General features: G+C 43.1%; 1 protein-coding gene and 1 pseudogene across 1 annotated transcript; one reads left to right on the forward strand and one right to left on the reverse strand.

Moving 5' to 3' along the window:
- The first annotated feature begins 13,190 nt into the window (after positions 1-13,190).
- Positions 13,191-15,489, forward strand: LOC121767133 (probable leucine-rich repeat receptor-like protein kinase At1g68400). The gene is made up of 2 exons (XM_042163328.1): positions 13,191-14,516; positions 14,742-15,489. Exons 1-2 carry the CDS (start codon positions 13,253-13,255, stop codon positions 15,338-15,340), a joined length of 1,863 nt encoding a protein of 620 aa, XP_042019262.1. The 5' UTR covers positions 13,191-13,252; the 3' UTR covers positions 15,341-15,489.
- A 1,749-nt stretch (positions 15,490-17,238) lies between these two features.
- LOC121766680 lies at positions 17,239-18,765 on the reverse strand (annotated as a pseudogene).
- Between the last annotated feature and the right edge of the window lie 2,000 nt (positions 18,766-20,765).

The following is a 20,765-nucleotide window of genomic DNA, read 5'->3' on the forward strand; positions in this document are numbered from 1 at the left end:
TTTGGAGATGAGATTTTCTTTGGAAAAATTCTTTTTTTTTAATGCATGTTAATGGAATTCCATTTTAATGAAGAGCTTTAGTTGTATTCCGACTCAAGGAGTGACGCACAACTGTTATGCGTCGTTCTGGGAGAGACGCATAACCATCATGCGTCGTTGTTTAGAGACGCATAACCATTATGCGTCGTTGTTCAGTGCCGCATAAGCATTATGCGTCTTTAAATAATGACACATAAGCATTATGCGTCTTTCCTTAGCGACGCATAACACTTATGCGTCTTTGGCTAGTGACGCATAAAGCTTATGCGTTTTCCGGCAGGTTTTAAACAGGCAGCGAAGGCAGAACACTTCGCATCACAGACAGAAAGCCGCGACCCAAGCGACGATTCCCAGCAAATTCCGACGATTCCCAGTTAATTTCCATCATTTTGCAACCATATTCAGGTGATTGTTCTTAAATTTGGCTAAATACATCATTTATGGCTTAATTTGTGCAGGTTTTCCGTAATTTAGCAAAATTAGGGTTTATGATGAAATTGATGGATTTTTGGTTGATTTTTGTTGTTTTGTTGCCTATACTTAAGGATTATGATGAAATTAGGGGTTGTGATGAAATTGATGGAAATTTTTGGTCGATTTTCCGTAATTTGTCTATTTCATATGCATATTATTTAGCAAAATTAGGGTTTATGATGAAATTGATGGATTTTTTGGTCGATTTTCCGTAATCTGTGTATTTAATATGCATACAATTAAATGGGTAGAAGTAATTGATTCAGTTTTTGTAATTGCGCCCCTTTTGTTGCCTAATTTGAATCTTGATGATGTCTCCAAATTAAAATATAGATTGCCGTTGTCAATTGAAGTTGCAATTTAGTTAGATTGTTGAGTTTTATGAAAAAAATTGAATATTGGGTGAATGTTTTGAAGTAGGTGGCATCTGCAAGTTCCGAACAGCAGTTATGTTATGGACCTGAGGATCCATCATTACTATTTCATCAAAACGAACACATTTCAGCCTCATTGTTGGCAAATGGCACAACAAATGTGTTGAGAGTTTGTAGGACGGAGAGTAAGGTTTGGGCAGTGCCAATACATGAAAATGTGATGTATTGGCTTGATGTATGGGGGTTCAGAGGCGTGGTTGAATGTGGAAGGCCGATGAGGATGGACAATGAGCTTATAACTGCCTTGATCGAGCGCTAGAGGCCTGAGACACACTGTTTCCACCTTCCAGTTGGTGAAGTTACCGTAACCTTACAGGATGTGCAAAGCCTGTGGGGTTTGAGAGCAGACGGTCGTGCTTTCACTGGCCGTGACTACCCTGTTGGATATGAAGATTGACCCAGCAAGTGTAGAGATGTGTTAGGATGGTGATACGTGCATATCCATTTGAAGATCCTCATATCTTTATTAATTAGTTATTTTGATTTACCGTATCTTTATGATATCTCTTTTCTTGCTCATTAAGTTAGTATTAGTATTATAAATAGGGCTATTGTGATTCTCTTCCATCAATCAATGAATATATGAATTTACGTTACTTTCTGTTTTATTTTACGCACTTTGTTTAAGCTTGAGTTGTCGACGGGATTCCGCCTCCCGGGACTTCTCTTTTATCTTGTTTATCGTCTCCGGCAACGTGATAAGGGAATTACCCATATCAACTGGTGCTTTCATCTCGTTCTCATCCTCCAATCTTCGTTCATGGACGAAGTCTATCTCGGAATGGGGAGAATGGAGTCCTTGTTCAGGCCGTGCACCACAATAGCGACGCACGCCCCGGGGAATTCAACAGCTGCAATGCTGGAGAATATTCTCACTAGGTTCGCCCGACTCGAGACCCGATTGATTGAGCATGAGCGTAGGGCAGCAGGCACGCTCCCTCCACTCCGGCCCGAACCTGATCCACCAGACGCAGCCACGCTGTACATCGCCGCACAACCTTGGCAGCTTGATTGCACGGTGTTTTCTCCACCGATTAACCACCACTCAGCAATGTCGTTGCCCGCTGCTGTTCCGCAGCAACCACAGCTCCGTGAATCTTCTTTTTGGTTTGATATGCCACAACAAAACGTCCCGAGCTCAACCCCGACTTTTATAGCCTCGACAATTTCCCCGAAAGCTACAACAGAAAGCCAAAACTGCCACGGACAGCCAGTTGCTGTGCTGCAGCCTCTGCTCCATCCGACGAGTCTTTGCCACTCAACCATAGTGTCGATGGCCGCTGATACTGCAATTCCGCCACCAGCCTACTTTGTATTGAATGAAGAAGAAGAAGAAGAAGAATATCTTGTTACAAAGGTTATTGGTGAGCCTCAGGATGATGCAGAGGCGGTGGTTGAAACATGCGCCAAAACTGACAAAACACCAAAGAAGTCTTGTGATGTTTTTGTAATGCATCTCATGGACGAGGAGGAAAAACTCTTTTCTGGATCCAAGGAAGACCGCCAGGTTTCTGGATGGGTTGCTCAAGAAGAAGAAGAGAAGTTGATATTGCAGAAGAGACCACTTCTGAAAATAATGGTGGTGATAATGGCAAAATGTGGTTTAAAAGAGAACCACAAGTTCCAAAAAAATGGCGTTGGTGACCGGTTGCAGCATGATCTATATGTTTCCTACCACTATACATTTAATCCAGGAGGGGATACCTCGCCAGAGCTTTTGTTGGCCACATTCTTCGATTTGTCGTGGTTTCCACCTTGAGGACAAGATGGATTTTAACCGTGGGGGAGTTGATACGTGCATATCCATTTGAAGATCCTCATATCTTTATTAATTAGTTATTTTGATTTACCGTATCTTTATGATATCTCTTTTCTTGCTCATTAAGTTAGTATTAGTATTATAAATAGGGCTATTGTGATTATCTTCCATCAATCAATGAATATATGAATTTACGTTACTTTCTGTTTTATTTTACGCACTTTGTTTAAGCTTGAGTTGTCGACGGGATTCCGCCTCCCGGGACTTCTCTTTTATCTTGTTTATCGTCTCCGGCAACGTGATAAGGGAAATACCCTTATCAGATGGATACCTGACGGAGAAACAGAAACGAAGCACGGTGGTTTGTTGATGACATCTCTGATCCACCAAACGACGATGAAATTGTATTCTATGCGCTGCTTCTGCCTGTGGGCTGTTAAAAGCTGACTGAAAGACGCACAACCATTATGCGTCTTTCGTTAATGACGCATAAGCATTATGCGTCTTTAAACGACGTATAACCCTTGTGCGTCATTAACGAAAGACGCATAAGGGTTGTGCTGTTAAGGGATCGGTTCCCTTAACTGCTTAAGCTAGCGACGAGGATTGCTCGTGGCTGAGGCGGCGATGATTTCCCCAGCGAGATCCCGTGATCACGCGAAGTAGGGTTGCGGAAAACGAAAGGAAAAGATACGAAGTAGGGTAAATTATGATATTATTTCTTGAATTCCATAATAACACAATCATCCCCTTTTATATCTAAGGACCCTAGGGTTGATTCGACTCTACGATTCGGGAAAGAATCAACAAAGAAAACCCGAAAAGGAGCTTATAGATTCGCTCGACGCAAATAAATATTCCAATGTTTAAATAACTAAATAAATGAATAAACATAAATAAAATACTAATCTAATTATTCTCCCATTGATCAGCGAGAGACATACTCTCCATACCGCACGGGCCTCCGAGACTCCCTCTTCGGTCGCCCGTTCCTCACGTCCTCGGTATCGTCCGGTCGTTCCCTCGCGACTGTCTCGAACACGGGATACTCTTCCCCTCGTGACTGCTCTGGCTCCTCCGGGGATTCTCTATGCGGTGTGTTCTTGTCTTGAGGAGAGGTACCCGTATCAACTCCCCCGGTCTTAGAAACTTCCTTGTCCGCAAGGAAAAGATCAGGAAATCTCCTTCGGATCACCTGCATTGGCTCCCAACTCGGTTGCCGACCCCCATCATCATCCCATAACAACAATCCTTCCTCCACCAAGCGACCCTCCCACATCACCGACCGTGTTTCCCTGAGTTGCACGGGACGGGCTACCGGTTTGCCGCGTGCGAACAAGGTGGGGAATTCTGGCAACTCCTGAACAGAACCTTCTACAAACGGACGCAACAAACTTACATGAAACACATCGTGAATTCGGCTGCCCGGGGGCAGTTTCAGCCTGTACGCCACAGGTCCAATGCGTTCCAATACCTCAAAGGGACCATAGAAACGTCTTGCCAACTTTGACGAAAGCGGCTTTGCCACCGAATGCTGACGGTATTGCTGGAGCTTAAGGATAACCCGATCTCCCACCGTGAAATTGACCTCACGCCGGTGTCTATTCGCGGATGAACTCATCCGCTGCTGGGCCTTTGCCAAATTCCGACGGAGTGCGACAATCAGATCCCCGCGCTGCCGAATAATCTCTGCGACATTGGGTGGGGTCATTGCCGACGGGGCCGCAGCAATAAGAAGCGGCGGCTCCCTACCATAGAGGGCGTGAAATGGCGACGTTCCTAATCCTTCATGGTGGAAGCAATTTAAAGCCAACTCCGCCCACGGAAGGAAATTCGTCCAACGTACGGGGCGATCAGCCACAAACGCACGGAGGTACTGCTCCAAGCCTCTATTCCGGACCTCCGTCTGCCCGTCCGACTGAGGATGGTTAGCCGTTGTGAAATTGAGCTTCGTTCCACTAAGGCGAAGCATACTCTCCCAAACGTCGCTAAGGAACAATGGGTCACGATCCGACACCAACGTTTTAGGGAAACCATGGTGTTTCACCACCGTGTCAATGAACAAGTTCGCCACTCGCCAAGCATCAAAATGAGGTGGAAGGGGGGCGAAGTGAGCATACTTCGTCAGTCTGTCCACCACTACCATGATCGTGGTAAAACCGCGAGATGGCGGCAGGCTCGTGATAAAATCCATGGAGACGTCCTCCCACACCTGGGACGGCACGGGTAAAGGCTGTAGAAGACCCGCTGGTTTCTGCGTCGAATACTTTGTCGTCTGGCACTCGAAGCACGCCCCTACAAACTCCTTAACGTCACGGCGCATATTCTTCCAATAAAACCCAGCGGCCAGGCGACGAAAAGTTCTGTCCACCCCCGGGTGTCCTGCTAACGGGGTCGAATGATGCTCATATAGTAGTGCCGGCTTCGCTACGGAATCCTTGCCCACAAAAAGCCTCCTATTCCAGTAAATCAGCCCGTCATTCAACGCAAAAGGGGCTGGAGCAGACCCATCCTCAATGCTCGCTCGCAGTTTTACCAGCTCATCTGTCACCCTCGCCTCGTGTCGCAGTAAGTCGATGATGTCCGGCACAGGGTGGGCCACCGCGCTGAGCAACGTCGAATCTGTCTCTTCTTCGACGCCCGGCGTAGATTCAGATATCACCGAATCTGGGGCTGCCTCTTCAACCTCCAAGTCACGTCGCGACAATGCATCAGCCACCTTATTGGAAGCCCCTGTCTTGTACTCTATGCGAAACTTGTATCCCATCAATTTTCTTGCATAAAGTTGCTGATCGGGCGTCTGAATGATTTGTAGCAACAATTCTTTCAAGCTTTTCTGATCGCTGCGAATCACAAATTCGCGCCCCAGCAAGTACTGTCTCCATTTCTGAACTGCTTCCACGATTGCATACAGCTCCTTGTGGTAAGTAGATGCAACACGTCGCCGCGGCCCCAACTTCTTACTGAAAAATGCCAGCGGGTGATCGTCCTGTAATAACACTGCACCGACCCCAAAATCCGAAGCATCGGTCTCCACATAGAACGTTTTATTGAAGTCCGGCAGGCGCAGGACCGGCGGTGAAGTCATTGCCGTTTTCAGAGCTGCGAATCCCGCCTCCGCCGCTGGGGACCACTCAAACGCATCCTTCTTCAATAATTCTGTCAAAGGGGCGGCAATAGAGGCATATCCTGCCACGAAGCGCCTATAGTAACCTGTCAACCCGAGAAATCCGCGTAACTGTTTGACCGTGGAGGGCGTCGGCCAGGCTAACAAGGCGTCAATTTTGCTTTGATCGACCCGGAGCTGACCATTCTCTATGAAGTGTCCTAGATAGTCCACTGTCGCACAACAAAAACTACATTTGGACAGTTTAACATAGAATTGATGAGAAGTCAGGAGAGAAAGCACCTCGGATAAATGCCTGCCATGATCCTCCAGGCTCGGACTGTAGATCAAAATATCATCAAAGAAGACAATGACTGATTTCCGGAGTAAAGGCCGAAAAATGTCGTTCATGGCAGCCTGGAACGTTGACGGGGCATTTGTTAAGCCAAATGGCATCACCAAAAATTCAAAATGGCCATCGTGGGTTCGAAACGCCGTCTTATAAGTGTCATCCGCGTGCATTCGGATCTGATGGTATCTCGAGCGCAGATCCAGCTTAGTGAAAAAACGGGCTGCCCCTAACTCATCAAATAACTCATCCGTAGTGGGTATCGGAAAATGATCCGGGACGGTTGCCGTGTTCAAGGCCCTGTAGTCGATGCAAAAGCGGAACGAGCCATCCTTCTTACGGATCAACAGGACCGGGGAGGAAAAATGACTGTTGCTGCACTTGATAATCCCCGATTCCAGCATCTCCTTAACTTGTCTCTCAATTTCGTTCTTCTGAAAATACGGGTACCGATACGGCCGTACATTCACTGGTTTAGTATTGGGCAGCAGATGAATGCGGTGATCAAATGCGCGGGAAGGTGGCAACCCCGACGGCAGCCCGAAAATCCCCCTGAACTCACCGAGAATTGCACTGATCAGTGGGGGGATATCGGATGGAAACTCGAGAGTAGCAGCGTCCAACGGCTGTGTGGACTCGACGGGGACAATCTCAAACAACTCCGCGTCCCCCCGATGCATCATTATCGAAGCAAACGTCCGTAGGGAGACTTCCCGCGGTCCGGGCGGCACTACCTTCAGGCAGACGGGAGCCCCGTCTCGTAGGAACTCGATGGTACCCCCGTCGTAATCTGTCGTCACTCTGTGAAGGGATCGCAGCCAAGCCATTCCCAAAATAATATCTGGACCGTGGATCGGCAATATGTGCAAGTCAATGTGGAAAGAAGTCTCCTGAATCACCAATTCCGTCTTCAAACTAGCGTAGGAACATAACAATGATTCACCGTTCCCCACGTAAACCCGAAACGGTCGAATTGGTTTCAATGGTAAGTTTAGTAGTTCTGCAATTCGCGGGTGAAGGAAATCGTGTGAACTCCCTGTATCCACCAACACACGAACAAGCAATTTTCCCACCGAACCCTGTAACTCGATAGCATCGGAACGGTGACGCCCTTCCAACGCATAAATATGCGACAGATCCGCTGCAATTACCTCTTGCTGTATCGGATCCCCCGGTAGTTCATCCTCATCTTCCTCATCATCTACTCCCATGTAAGCCAAGAAATTGCGCTTGCAAACGTGGCCGGGTATCCATTTCTCGGGGCAGTACCAACACAGGCCCAATTTTGTGCGCTCTGCCTTTTCAGACGTCGACAGTCGGACCACAGGGAGTCGCGACATGTCAGAGGTACGACGCCCAGAGTTGGGGGGAGCTGAACCCGCCGGAGGCCCTTGCACTCCGCTGTTCATCGAATAACGATTGTCGCGGGGCGGCTGCGGCTGCCAACTACGCCTGGGAGCGGGCTTAGGCAGTGCGCTATCAAACTCCTGTGCTAAAGCAATAGCCGCGGCCACAGAGGACGGGTGTTGGAACTTGACTTGATGCTTGACCGGCTCTTGGAGACCCTCAATATACACGGGCAACAGAATGTAATCCGGAACGCCCCGAAGTCGCCTCCACATGGCCTCGAACTCACTATTGTAATCAGCCAAGCTTCCCGTCTGGCATAATTTTGCAATGAGGCCCATAAAATTGGTGAAGTACTTTGGATCAAATTTTCGACGTAATCTGCCCATTGAATGTTTCCGTTAGCCTCCCTGTAATTAAAGATCCATTCCGCTGCCGGCGGATCGAATAACATGACCACATAATGTAGCCGGTGGTCGATTGGCATCCCGATGTGATCAAAGAAATATTGGACTCTTGAAATCCAACTCGTGACATCTGACCCATCAAAGTGCGGCGGGTCCATCTTAATCCTCCGTGCTTGATCAGAACGTGAAGAGGGGTGATCCCACGAAGACCACTGGCGTGAATCCTGCAACTCTGCAGAGGGCTGGGATAGAGGAATATCCCAAGAAGAACGAATCGGGCGTGATACGGGTATATCCCATGACGACAACGCTCGGCTGAACGATTGCGATGATCCACCGGTCTGGGACCCAAACCCTACGGGCCCGTTGGAGGCTTGCCCACCCCACGCGCCAAACCCTGCCATCTGCCGATTGAATTGGGGCTGCGAGCCGACATCCCCAAACTGAATATGGGGGAGAGAACGTTGTACCTGCGTTGTCGATGGCTGAGGGAAAAAACCAGCCGCTGAATACAACGGAAGCGTGGGAGCTGCTGAGGGCGCCACTAATTGCGGAAAACGATACTGAGGAAATTCTTGAAACTGCGTAGTCGAAAGAGATGTGTGTGGCGGCTCGGGTTCCGGCCGCGGCGGCGGGCGCTGCAACGCCGTTCGCCGATTCAAATCAGCAAGGTCCGACTCGAAGCGGGCCATGGATGCCAAAATATGTTCGAACATGGTTTTCATCGAATCCAAGGGTTGAGTGTCCATCGTCTGCGATATCACCGGGTCTGCTGAAACCGGCAACGAAGACAACGGGAGGGTTTCCGGTCGGAACTGTGTCGAAACTGGGAGGGACATGGTTCGAGATGAAGGCACCAATTGTTAAGGGATCGGTTCCCTTAACTGCTTAAGCTAGCGACGAGGATTGCTCGTGGCTGAGGCGGCGATGATTTCCCCGGCGAGATCCCGTGATCACGCGAAGTAGGGTTGCGGAAAACGAAAGGAAAAGATACGAAGTAGGGTAAATTATGATATTATTTCTTGAATTCCATAATAACACAATCATCCCCTTTTATATCTAAGGACCCTAGGGTTGATTCGACTCTACGATTCGGGAAAGAATCAACAAAGAAAACCCGAAAAGGAGCTTATAGATTCGCTCGACGCAAATAAATATTCCAATGTTTAAATAACTAAATAAATGAATAAACATAAATAAAATACTAATCTAATTATTCTCCCATTGATCAGCGAGAGACATACTCTCCATACCGCACGGGCCTCCGAGACTCCCTCTTCGGTCGCCCGTTCCTCACGTCCTCGGTATCGTCCGGTCGTTCCCTCGCGACTGTCTCGAACACGGGATACTCTTCCCCTCGTGACTGCTCTGGCTCCTCCGGGGATTCTCTATGCGGTGTGTTCTTGTCTTGAGGAGAGGTACCCGTATCATGTGCGTTTCATTAATAACGACGCATAACTCTTATGCGTCACTACTCCCTTCGGAATACATATAATCTCCATCATTAAAATGGAATTCCGGGGTATAATAAAAAAAAAGAAAGAACTCGATTTTCTCTTCATCTCTACAGTTTGCAAGTGAATAATGTTTAGACTAGTGGTTTATGAAATTATAATACTAGTATATGATTAATATGATGTCACATCTTATTCTTAATTACAATCAATTGCAATGATTACCTGTCGCTAGTAATTTTCTGATGAAAGTAAAGTTTGAGTTGAAATTGAAGTTGTATTGTCGGTTAAATCTGGAATCATCATCCATTTTTTTTTCAATTGAGAAATAGAAGTACTACTAAATATAAACAAAAATGTTTCGCCAAACTAATTGAGGCGTGTCAACAATGGTGAACGAATGTAAGCTGCCGTCGTCTCTACTCTTCTTATTGTACTCATTTCGTAATAAGAGTGATTGTTCTGAAGAAGGTTACAGTATCACAATTATCAAGGTTTAATTTGTGTGCTGAGAATATGACGTCAATGGCGACAATTTCATCTCACACTATAACTGCAAAAATGGGTTTTATATAACCTTGACAAAACCTTGATACTTGTGGTTACATTCTCCCCATGTAAAATGAGGGAGAAGGAGTATCAATACTCCCCAAAAGGACAAAAGTTGTGGAATATGAGCTACTTTTATACTACTACAACTATATTAATTTTATATTAATAGAATTGTGAATGTGAATATAACGAATTCGTGGGAAGTGGAGTTCAATTATCAAAATTGAAAAAAAATAAAGTGAAATATTTTGTGGAGGAATCAAAATGGAAATTTTGGACAATATTTGGTGGACTGATGGAGTAAATCGGAAGATGCTATGATCTAAAGCAAATAAAAATGCGTGAAAAACTCAGCAGAGTTACGTTGATTTTGCAGATTCCCAACTGAAGCATAAGATTGGGCCAGGTCGTTAGAATGTAGCCTCCCTCTGGTTATAAAATAAAAGAAGAAATGTAAGTGCTTTTTGAAAAGTGAAATGATTTAAAAATAAGTTGTTTAGTTTAAGCTTATTTCGAAGAAGCACTTTTGATTTGATAGTATTTGAATTTAGTGTGTTGCCACATTGCATGAATCTATGCTTGATAAACTATTATATTAGAGAATGCAAATATGATATCCACGACAACTAATTTTCTATATTAATCTTTTATTCATCAAAAGTTGGAAAGGTGATATTGCAAATCTCTCTATAACCCTCTCTACTTCATCCGTTTTGACTGGTTTCCCTCCATCTCCTCTTCTTACATTTATTTCGAAATTTTAAATGTTCGTGGAACTAGAACATAAATTTTTTTCCTTAACGTATTATATAATCATGTAATTCAAGTCCTTTTGAACTGTTACTATTAATCATGTAATTCAAGTCCTTTTGAACTGTTACTATTACTTCTAGTTTTTATTTCGCATTATTTCATACTACTACTTACTCATTTCTTTTCGACGCTAAGTTTAAGAATAATGTGTTAAATGAATGATGAAAAAAGTAAGAGAGAGTAAAGTAAGAGAGATGGCGAAAGAATCAAGTAAAAAAGGAAAATTATTTTTTACCAAAAATAGAAATGACTCAATTAACTTGAAACTTCTCAAAATAGAAAATTGACTCTATTAATATGGAACGGATGAATGAAGCAGTACTTATAAAATAAAATTCCAACATTTATGTACACAATTGTTTTTGACAGGTATAATAATTTAATTAGGGGATACCCAGAGGCTCCCAGACAAACATACTTATGACTTTGCTTTAATCCTCAAAATTTACTTCCGTCGGAAATCGTGCTTCCATTCAGACACAAATTCTTCTCAAATCTTCTTTTTCCAATTACATCTCTTTATTAACTTTTAATCCTCTTTTATTTTGAATACATATACATATATAGATTATAAAACAAAAAATAAATTGGTATTCAAACAAGATGGCACCTTTTGAAGCTAGTACTATAGAAGAAAAGAATGACATTGTAAAACGCAAAAGATATTCCTGGAGAAGGAGAGCTTCCTTAAGAATCTCATCATTATGTTCGCTTTCATTTTACATCTTTCAAAACTCTTTCCTCTAACAATAGTTTTATAATTTTGCTTATTACCTAGAGTTTATTCATTATATATACCTATACTGTAATAAATTAGGCACCTTTACTTAAGACTTAAGATGAGCATATCAAAAGCTGTATTCTCCACCTGTCTCTAAAAAATACAAATAATAACTCATATATATACATAGCTTTAACCAAATACTCCATAAGAGCATCTCTAAGGGGAGAGGTAAATGGAGGGGTAAAGTCATATATAACTATCATATTTATCTGTTTTTTCGTGAAAAATCATTCTCCAAGAGGAGAGGTATTTAAGAAGGTATTATACATTTTTCCTATTTTGAAGAGGTATCTTTACCTCTCCATCAATGGAGAGGTAAAATCTCATAACTACCATATTTGCCTTCTTTTCATGAAAAACCATTCTCCAAGGGGGAAGGTATTTGAGAAGGTATCACACTTTATATTTTTAATGCATTTTGTACTATTATTTTATTGATTTACCTTTCTATATACCTTTTTCTTTGGATTGCATTATTCTTTGGAATGGTATATTCCACTTTATAAGAAGGTAAATAGATAATACCTCTTTCATTTACCTCTCCTTGCTGGAGATGCTCTAATGAACAGAACCATAATGACTGTACGTGACTGCAGTTCAAAATAAGAATATGAATTCAAAAGTTTGAATCATTTTTAAACATTACTCCATAAGTATTTATTGGTACTCTTATGGCTGAAAATACAGTAATAAAATGTGGGAGTGATTTGTTTGGAGAATATAGGTTTTATTAGTAGTGTAAATGTCTCGAATTGCATCATATAACATATTCGTTATTGTTGGAGTTCATCTCCTCGAATTTTTTATTCATGACCTTTCTCATGGACGACAACTTAGAGCTTCCACTATAAGGTGGACGCGGCGGTCGCCGCGAAGGGGGGCGGTGGGGGCGGTCGACGCGGCGGTCATAGTGGGGGGTGTCCGCCGCGAGGGCGGATGCGGCTGGTGGGGGGAGGGCGGCGGACGAGGCTTCGCCGCGTGCGGGGCGAGGACGCGGCGGGCGGGGCTATAGCCGCGGCTATAGGCGCGGCTCCTATAGCAGCAGACAACCGCCGCGGCGGTTTCATTGTGAATTTTTTTTTTACACTTTAATTTGTATTTAAATTTAAATTTTATTTTTATTTTTAATTCGTATAGTCGACTTCTTCTACGTACGCATAGCCCGATAAATGTGTTCGTAATTACTTGAAACATTTTAAAATGAAAGTTGATTATAAAATTTGAGGCTATTGGAGGTGTCCACTATAGTAGCGGAAATAGAATTTTGGGGCTGTGGACAATAAACTGGGGCGGGGCTAGCGTGTCCATCTTATAGTGGACACCCTTACTACACACAAAACGAATTTTAGACTGATTAAATCATATACATATGTCACAACAGCAAAAAAACAAACAAGCATGTGGATCACTATCTCCACTCTACTGGCGCCAACGGTCCTAAATTTGCAGTTGGCATTTATTATGTCTTAGTACATACATTCGATTGCAAATATGCCATGCGTTCAACCTTATTTTATTTACTACTACTACCTAATTCTTTAATGAGTTCTAAATTGCTAACTGTATTTATGTGTGACTTATAATCAATTATGTGAATTTATAACATTTTTAACTAATTTAATAAATACTCATGTATAAGATCAAAAGAAGCTGCATTCCACATTCATTATAATTTCCCATACCTTCTTCACATTTCACTACTCTTCTCAACAATGTCACTCAAAGTTAAATTATATGACCACCGCTCTCTTCCTCCTCCTCCTCATCCAGTACGCCGCCACTGCGGCTCCTCCAAACCCCGACCTCCGCCCCCTCCTCCTCTTAAAATCCGCCACCGACCCCGACAACGTCCTCACCTCGTGGAACGCCTCCACCGATCCATGCACCGCCTCGTGGCTCGGCGTGACCTGCCTCCACAGCCGCGTCTCCCGCTTAATCCTCGAAAACCTCGGCCTCCGCGGTAGCCTCCCCCCGCGCTCCCTCTCCTCCCTCACCCAGCTCCGCGTCCTCAGCCTCAAGCAAAACCACTTCTCCGGCCAAATCCCTGACCTCTCCAACCTCACCGCCCTCAAGCTCCTCTTCCTCTCCCACAACCGCTTCTCTGGCCCCTTCCCCTCCTCCCTCACCCCTCTCTCCGGCCTCTACCGCCTCGACCTCTCCCAAAACAGCTTCTCCGGCTCCATACCCGCCTCCGTAAACGGGCTGACCCGTCTGCTCACGTTGCGGCTCGATGGTAACGGGTTCTCGGGTCCCCTCCCGGGTTTGGTAATACTCAACCTGCATGATTTCAACGTGTCTGGAAACGGGCTGGCGGGTCGGATACCCGACTCACTTTCCGCTTACCCGCCCTCCTCGTTTTCAAACAACCGGGCTTTATGCGGCCCGCCTTTGAAACACTGCGCCAGCCCGAATACAACCGTTTCCTCCTCCCCGACCGGAATGGCCGCGGAAATAAAGCCCGGCGATACCCAGCGAGGGAAATTCAGTTCGCTGGCGATAATCGGGATAATAATAGGCGATATCTTGGTTTTAGGACTGGTTTCCATGCTTCTCTACTGCTATTTCTGGAGAAATTACGCTAACGACTTGGATTCCTCGCCGTCGGGGAAGAGCAGCGAGAAGATGGCCTACTCGTCGAGCCCGTACCCGTACCCGAACCCGGCCCAATCGTGCCACGAGAAGGGGCAGATCGTGTTTTTTGAGGGGGCGAGGAGGTTTGAGCTGGAGGACTTGCTGAGGGCGTCGGCGGAGATGCTAGGAAAAGGTGGATTGGGAACGGCATACAAAGCGGTTTTGGACGATGGCAATGTGGTGGTGGTGAAGCGGCTGAAGGATTTGGGGGCCACCGGAAAAAAGGAATTCGAGCAGCAAATGGAGGTGTTGGGAAAGCTGAAGCATCCTAATTTGGTGGAACTCAAAGCTTACTATTTTGCCAAAGATGAGAAATTGTTGGTCTATGATTACATGCCTAATGGCAACCTTTTCTGGCTTCTCCACGGTATCAATTTTTTAGTTATTTCCTTTTTTCAATATTAATTAATTTCGTTATGTAAGATTTTATTATTTGGGTTCCAAACTCATCTCAAGTCCTATTATTAAGGAAGTTGGAACTGTATATAAATGTTGAGTGATAAAAAACAAATTCGTGCCGCTTAATCCAAAGCGAAAAATATCAAATTAATATGCAGTCGACAATCCTAACAACATTGACAATGTTTTACAGGAAACAGAGGGCCGGGAAGAAGGCCGGTAGATTGGGCAACACGGTTAAAAATTGCAGCCGGCGCCGCGCGAGGCCTCGCCTTCATCCACAGCACCTGTAAATCTCTGAGGCTCGTCCACGGCAATATCAAATCCACGAACATACTCATCGACGGCGACGGCAACGCGAGAGTATCCGACACTGGCCTCGCCGCTCTCTCGGGGAACCCGAAGCCAAACGGCTACCGCCCCTCCGAGGCCTCGGAAGGGCGGAAGCTGACGCAGAAGTGCGACGTGTACGCGTTCGGGGTGCTGTTGCTGGAGCTGCTGACGGGGAAGTGCCCGGGGATGGTGGAGAGCGGGGCGTCGGAGCTGCCGCGGTGGGTGCAGTCGGTGGTGAGGGAGGAGTGGACGGCGGAGGTGTTTGATTTGGAGCTGATGAGGTATAAAGATATTGAGGAGGAGATGGAGCGGTTGCTGCAAATTGGGTTGGCTTGTGCGCAGGCTTCGCCGGAGCATAGGCCTAAGATGGGGTATGTTGTCAAGATGATTGACGAGTTGCGACGGGGGACGGCGGAGGATTCGCCGCTGGTCTCTCACGATGCGTTGGCGAGTGAGTGATGGAAGTTTTTGTTTTCATCTTTTTTTTTGTAAGAATTTGAATGTTTCATAAGTAGTTTCATTTGTGAGAGCTATTTACTTAAATAGCTAAGAGGGCGGTTGAGATTTGAGAATGAAATGAATTGAAGGGGTTGTCTATTTCGAAAAAATATACAATTCAAATACGATTCAATACCAGGTAGTAATAAAGAATGATTCATTTAAAAACATGAGTACTAATTTAACAAAAAGAATATGCGAAATGCAAGGGGCCGGCATCCTACCAAAGTACTACCAAATAATGCATAAGCCTAGGCGCAAACCTCATCAGCGTATCTAAAGCATTTAGGCCATGTTTGGTTTTCAGGATTCTGTTTGGGAAAGTAATCTGATTCCTTAAATTTTAAATTCTTGTATTTATTTTCGTTTTTAATCAAACTGGGAAAGTAATCAAAATCCTGAAACAAGGAAAGTTAGTACAACTTTCCAGGATTCTGAATCCTAACTTTTCTTAGGTATTCTTTTTTCCAGTTTTAGAATTCTTACATATTTAATGCAATATAGTACAATTTATTATTATTATTATTATTATTATTATTATTATTATTATTATTATTATTATTATTATTATTATTATTATTATTATTATTATTATTATTATTATTATTATCATCATTATTATTATTGTTATTATTTATTACAATGTTTTAAAAATAATTAAAAAATATAAACCATACTTAATTTCAGGATAATAAATAACTATAATTCAAATTATCATAATTACTATATTATTAATATTTATTTTTATTTTTATTATCATAATAATAATAATAATTTATTAAATAATTAAATATAATTATAATTATATAATAATATAATAATTATTAATTTATAAATTAGTAATTAACAATAAAATTGTAGTGAAATTTTAAATTATAAAATTTATTCAATTAAAAATTAAGTAAATATAATGATGATAATAATAATAATCTTATTTATTATTATATTATTATATATTATGATGTATAATCCATATTTAAACTATCCATCGTAATAATAAATAAAATAATATAATTATTGTCATTTGTAATTAATAATTTATAAAATAATATGTATTATTATTTTTTATAAATAAAAAAGGATAAGTATATTTTTAGTTTAGTGTTTAAATCAAATATATACTTTCAAATCTTGATATTTTCCAAAAACAGGAAAGTAAAGTTATTAGAAATCATATTCCCGGGATTCATTTTCCCAGAAATTTTTTTCCTTGCCAACTTTACTTTCCCGCCAACCAAACATGGCCTTAGAGTGAATTTTCTTGCAAACAAAAAGCAAACATTTGTCTTCCTCCCATTGTACTCGCAGCTACTCCCACTCCACAGCCTCTCCAAACACTCATTGGTCACATCCGGCCCAATGAACATCGAAGGGTGGGGCCCGCCCCTTGACTAGTCGACCCAAGTCAACATTGTTGGATATTTTAGTGTAATTGGATTAACTTGATTGATCAATATAATTATAACGAGACATCAAATAAGTTGGAAGTGCGGAGTGCACACTTATTTGAATTCGTTATGATTAGACGGGGGTTCGGGGGCAGCGGCCCCGAGAGCGGGGTCCAAGGGGCAGAGCCCCTGGCTGGGGTCGATAATTGAAGGACCAAATTGCAATTTTATAACCCGCCAACAATCAGTTATTTTCGGTTGTGAAATGAAGGGATGCAACGTTTCATCCTAAACCTCTACATATTGATCGATTTCTGGTTCGAAAAGTAGGACAAGAAAAATACATACGAAATTGTTTTACACCTGAATTGTATCCGATCAAATTTTTGATAGAACCGTCAAATATATTTGATCTGAAAGTGTTCTTCACGCCTTTCAGTTTATCAGTTTGTTCGCATTCTCTGTTTATCACTAACAAACATCCGGTTCGCGTTCCTCTCTCCGAATTTCATGCTCACAAAAGCCGTCCGCGTAGCACGAACCACTGCAGTAGTACTGGAAATTCGGAAAATACGTCTTATCTGAAACGACCTCTAAGGCAAGACTTTTGTCCATCTGGAACAACTGGGACCCATTCCTCCAGTTGTCCAGCGTAATGGTGGGGCCCATGTCGCGGCTGTAACGACCGCTCCCCACGGCCCCCTCCAGATTGTAAGACTCCACGAAGTTGTGGGTGGAGTTGAGTAAATAGGAGTATATATAGTAGAGAAATTGTAGAGAGGGATACATGATTCTGAGAGGAGGACAAAGTATTGGTTTGAGAAATCAAGAAGGGCATTTGCTACTAGTCTTCGCTCTGCTTCAATCATGTCCACATTACCCCACTCTACTCCTGCATCAGTCAGCATCATAGACATAATTCTTTATTAAACATAAATTAATATGGTCTTTATAAATTCTGCCTATAATAGATTGTTGGGCGTATTGTGCGTGTAATGTACTGTAAATATTTGACTCATAACGCGTATTAGTAGGATATGGCATGATGAATGCAGTGATTGAAGTAATTCACATATAATCTCACATTACCATTTTTCACTTTTTGGCAAATTGGTTTTAACAAATAATCACAATAAACATAATAAGAAAGGAAAAATTAAAGCATTTTCATCCTGGAATAGAACTTATTTGTATGTCCCTTTATTCACACACAGCATTCAACCATTCTACCGTTGATATCCCCATTGAAAAATCAACTAAGGATTTATTACTGTGTCTGGTCTGGACCACTAAGTAACAAAAGATTAATCTCCATATATAGAATTTGCTTCATTAACAAAAGATTAATCTCCAAATATAGAATTTGCTTCATTAACCATAAAGAATCATTAAATGCAATTTAACATAACATTAACGGCTAAAGAAACCAAATGTGTCTAGTGGTATCATAGTTTGTGCAAAGTGATAACGTGGTTAATGTCAGAAACAGAATGAATTGAACTAACCTTACTAGCAATTCTCCGGCCATAGAGCACCGAACCCTCCGGCTCGGATCCATTAAACGACGGATTGGAGTGGACGTAAATCGAGTAAAGCCCGCGGCTCCCCTTGAAAAAAAGCTCCCACAGCGGCGCCAGCACCACCGGCCCCCTCGTCAGGAACATGAACGCAACCTTTGGCACGCGCGATTCTTGGGTTTTAGGCGCCATCGACGCTTTCAACAGCAGCTCCTCATCGCTCATCCCATGCGCCAAGTCCGGCGGCTCTTGCAGGTCCACGTCGGCCCCGGAGACGGCGGCGGGGGCAGCTGGACTGGAATTTCTGGGATTTTAGGCGCCATTAGCAGCTCCTCATCTCTCATCCCGTGTTGCATGCATGATCATTCATGCGTAAAATGCATGCAACACAAGATAGCGAGCTATAAAGGAAGTCGTTGGAAGTTGGGAGTTAAGTAGGAGTTAGTTGCTGTGTAACTAACTCAAGCCAGCTGGCAATCATCACGTGAGATATGACGTGTTGCAGCCAATGAGAGTCGAGCACGTGGATGTTAGTTAGTTAAGTGAGCTAAGATGAAGAGTATAAGTAGAGGAGTTGCTTATTTCTTTCGGTTATGTCGAGTATAGTGTTGAATTGTAAATCGGAGCTTAGATCGTGGATCTAGTTCCTCCTCTTCGTTTGATTGTTTCTATCGTGTAAACTTCTTGTTGATTCAATAATACGATCCTCGATTGTTCATTCAAGAGTTGCTTTGCGTATTATCGCTGAGTTCGGCAATGCCGAACTAAGAGAGGGAGACCGAGAAGAAGTCACTGAGTTCGGCAGTGACGAGCTAAGATAGGGAAGCTACGAGCTCGGATCGTAACAAGGGAGACCGAGAAGAAGTCACTGAGTTCGGCAGTGACGAGCTAAGATAGGGAAGCTACGAGCTCGGATCGTAACAAGTGGTATCCAGAGCAGTCGATCTCCGGAAACTGGAACGGTGACGCGAGGCGCTGAAATGGAGAAGAAAATGGCGGAATTGATGGATCAGAAGTTAAGTGAGCGTGATCAAGTCATTCATGAGCAGGAAATCCAAATTTTGGAATTGAGGCAAGCAATCGCTACGATTAATTTGCAGAATCAGAAAAACAACGCAGCAATGGATAATGGTGAAGGAAGTAGCGAAGGAAAATCAGATTGGGGAAGATCTACTCGATATGAGTTTCCTAAATTTGATGGTGAAGGATTTGAAGGTTGGATGATGAGAGCTGAATATTTTTTTCAAGTAGCAAGGGTACCAGAGGCGGAGAAAGTAAAGGTAGCAGCAATTCATATGGAAGGAAAAGCTCTCCAATGGCATAGAGGATTTTTGACTCTACATGGAAATGAGGCGTATGTTGATTGGAGATATTACATCTCGTGCGTAGCAGCTCGCTTTGGAGCTCATGCTTTTGAGGATCCGCTTGCAGATCTGAGGAATCTCAAACAAAAAGGTACGCTACAATCATACATGGATACTTTTGATGAGTTGTATCCGAGAGCTAGTATAAGAGAGGATCAAGCACTTAGTTTTTTCTTATCTGGACTTATTGATGAACTACAAATGCCAGTGAGAATGTTTAAACCTAAGAGCTTGGCTGAGGCTTACTCATTAGCTAAATTGCAAGAACTAACTGTGAAGGCTTTAGGAATTAAGCCTAAGGTGATGCAGAGTAATGTGTATTCTAATAGCAGTTATTACTCGAGTAGTAAGCCTCTGGCAGTCACCACTAATAGTAAACCTGTGGTGAATACTAACAATTGGAGTGGAGGTAATAAGGAGCCTAATCGTTTGGGTGGTGTTAGAGCTAGCACTAATCTATCACCCAAAGAAATGGATGAAAAAAGAGCTAGGAAGGAGTGTTTTTGGTGCACTGAAAAATTCACTCCTAATCATCAATGTTCTAAGAGGAAATTTTATGTTATACAACTGATTGAGCTGGGAGACACAGCAGAAAGTGAGGAACAAGCAGATTTGGCAGATGAAACAAGGGATGGTGAAGAACCGGATCTCCAGCTGTCTTTACATGCTGTTTGGGGTAAGAATGGACCTCAACTGATGAGGATTAGAGGAATCTGTCAGAAAAAGGCTTTAAAGATCTTAATTGATACTGGGAGTACTCATAACTTCTTGAGTTCCAGAGTAGCTAAAAAGATTAAGTGTGAACTCACTGCAGTGAGCTCTAAGGCTGTAGAGGTTGCTAATGGACAACTACTGCAATGCAATCAGAAATGTAGTAACCTTGAGTGGGAAATGCAGGGAGCAACATTTCAAGCTGAGGTCTATCTTATTCATTTAGAAACTTATGATTTGATATTGGGTGGTGCTTGGTTGTCTACCTTGGGTGAGATTACATGGGATTTCAACAAGCTGACTATGCAATTCAAATTATATGGTGCGGTTGTGAAGTTGCAAGGAGAGCTATGGTCACCAAAATCTGATCAATTACATTGTTTACATATCTGCAACCTGCAAGAAA

The sequence above is a fragment of the Salvia splendens genome, chromosome 15 (assembly GCF_004379255.2).
Source record: "Salvia splendens isolate huo1 chromosome 15, SspV2, whole genome shotgun sequence".
Classification (NCBI taxonomy): Eukaryota; Viridiplantae; Streptophyta; class Magnoliopsida; order Lamiales; family Lamiaceae; genus Salvia; species Salvia splendens.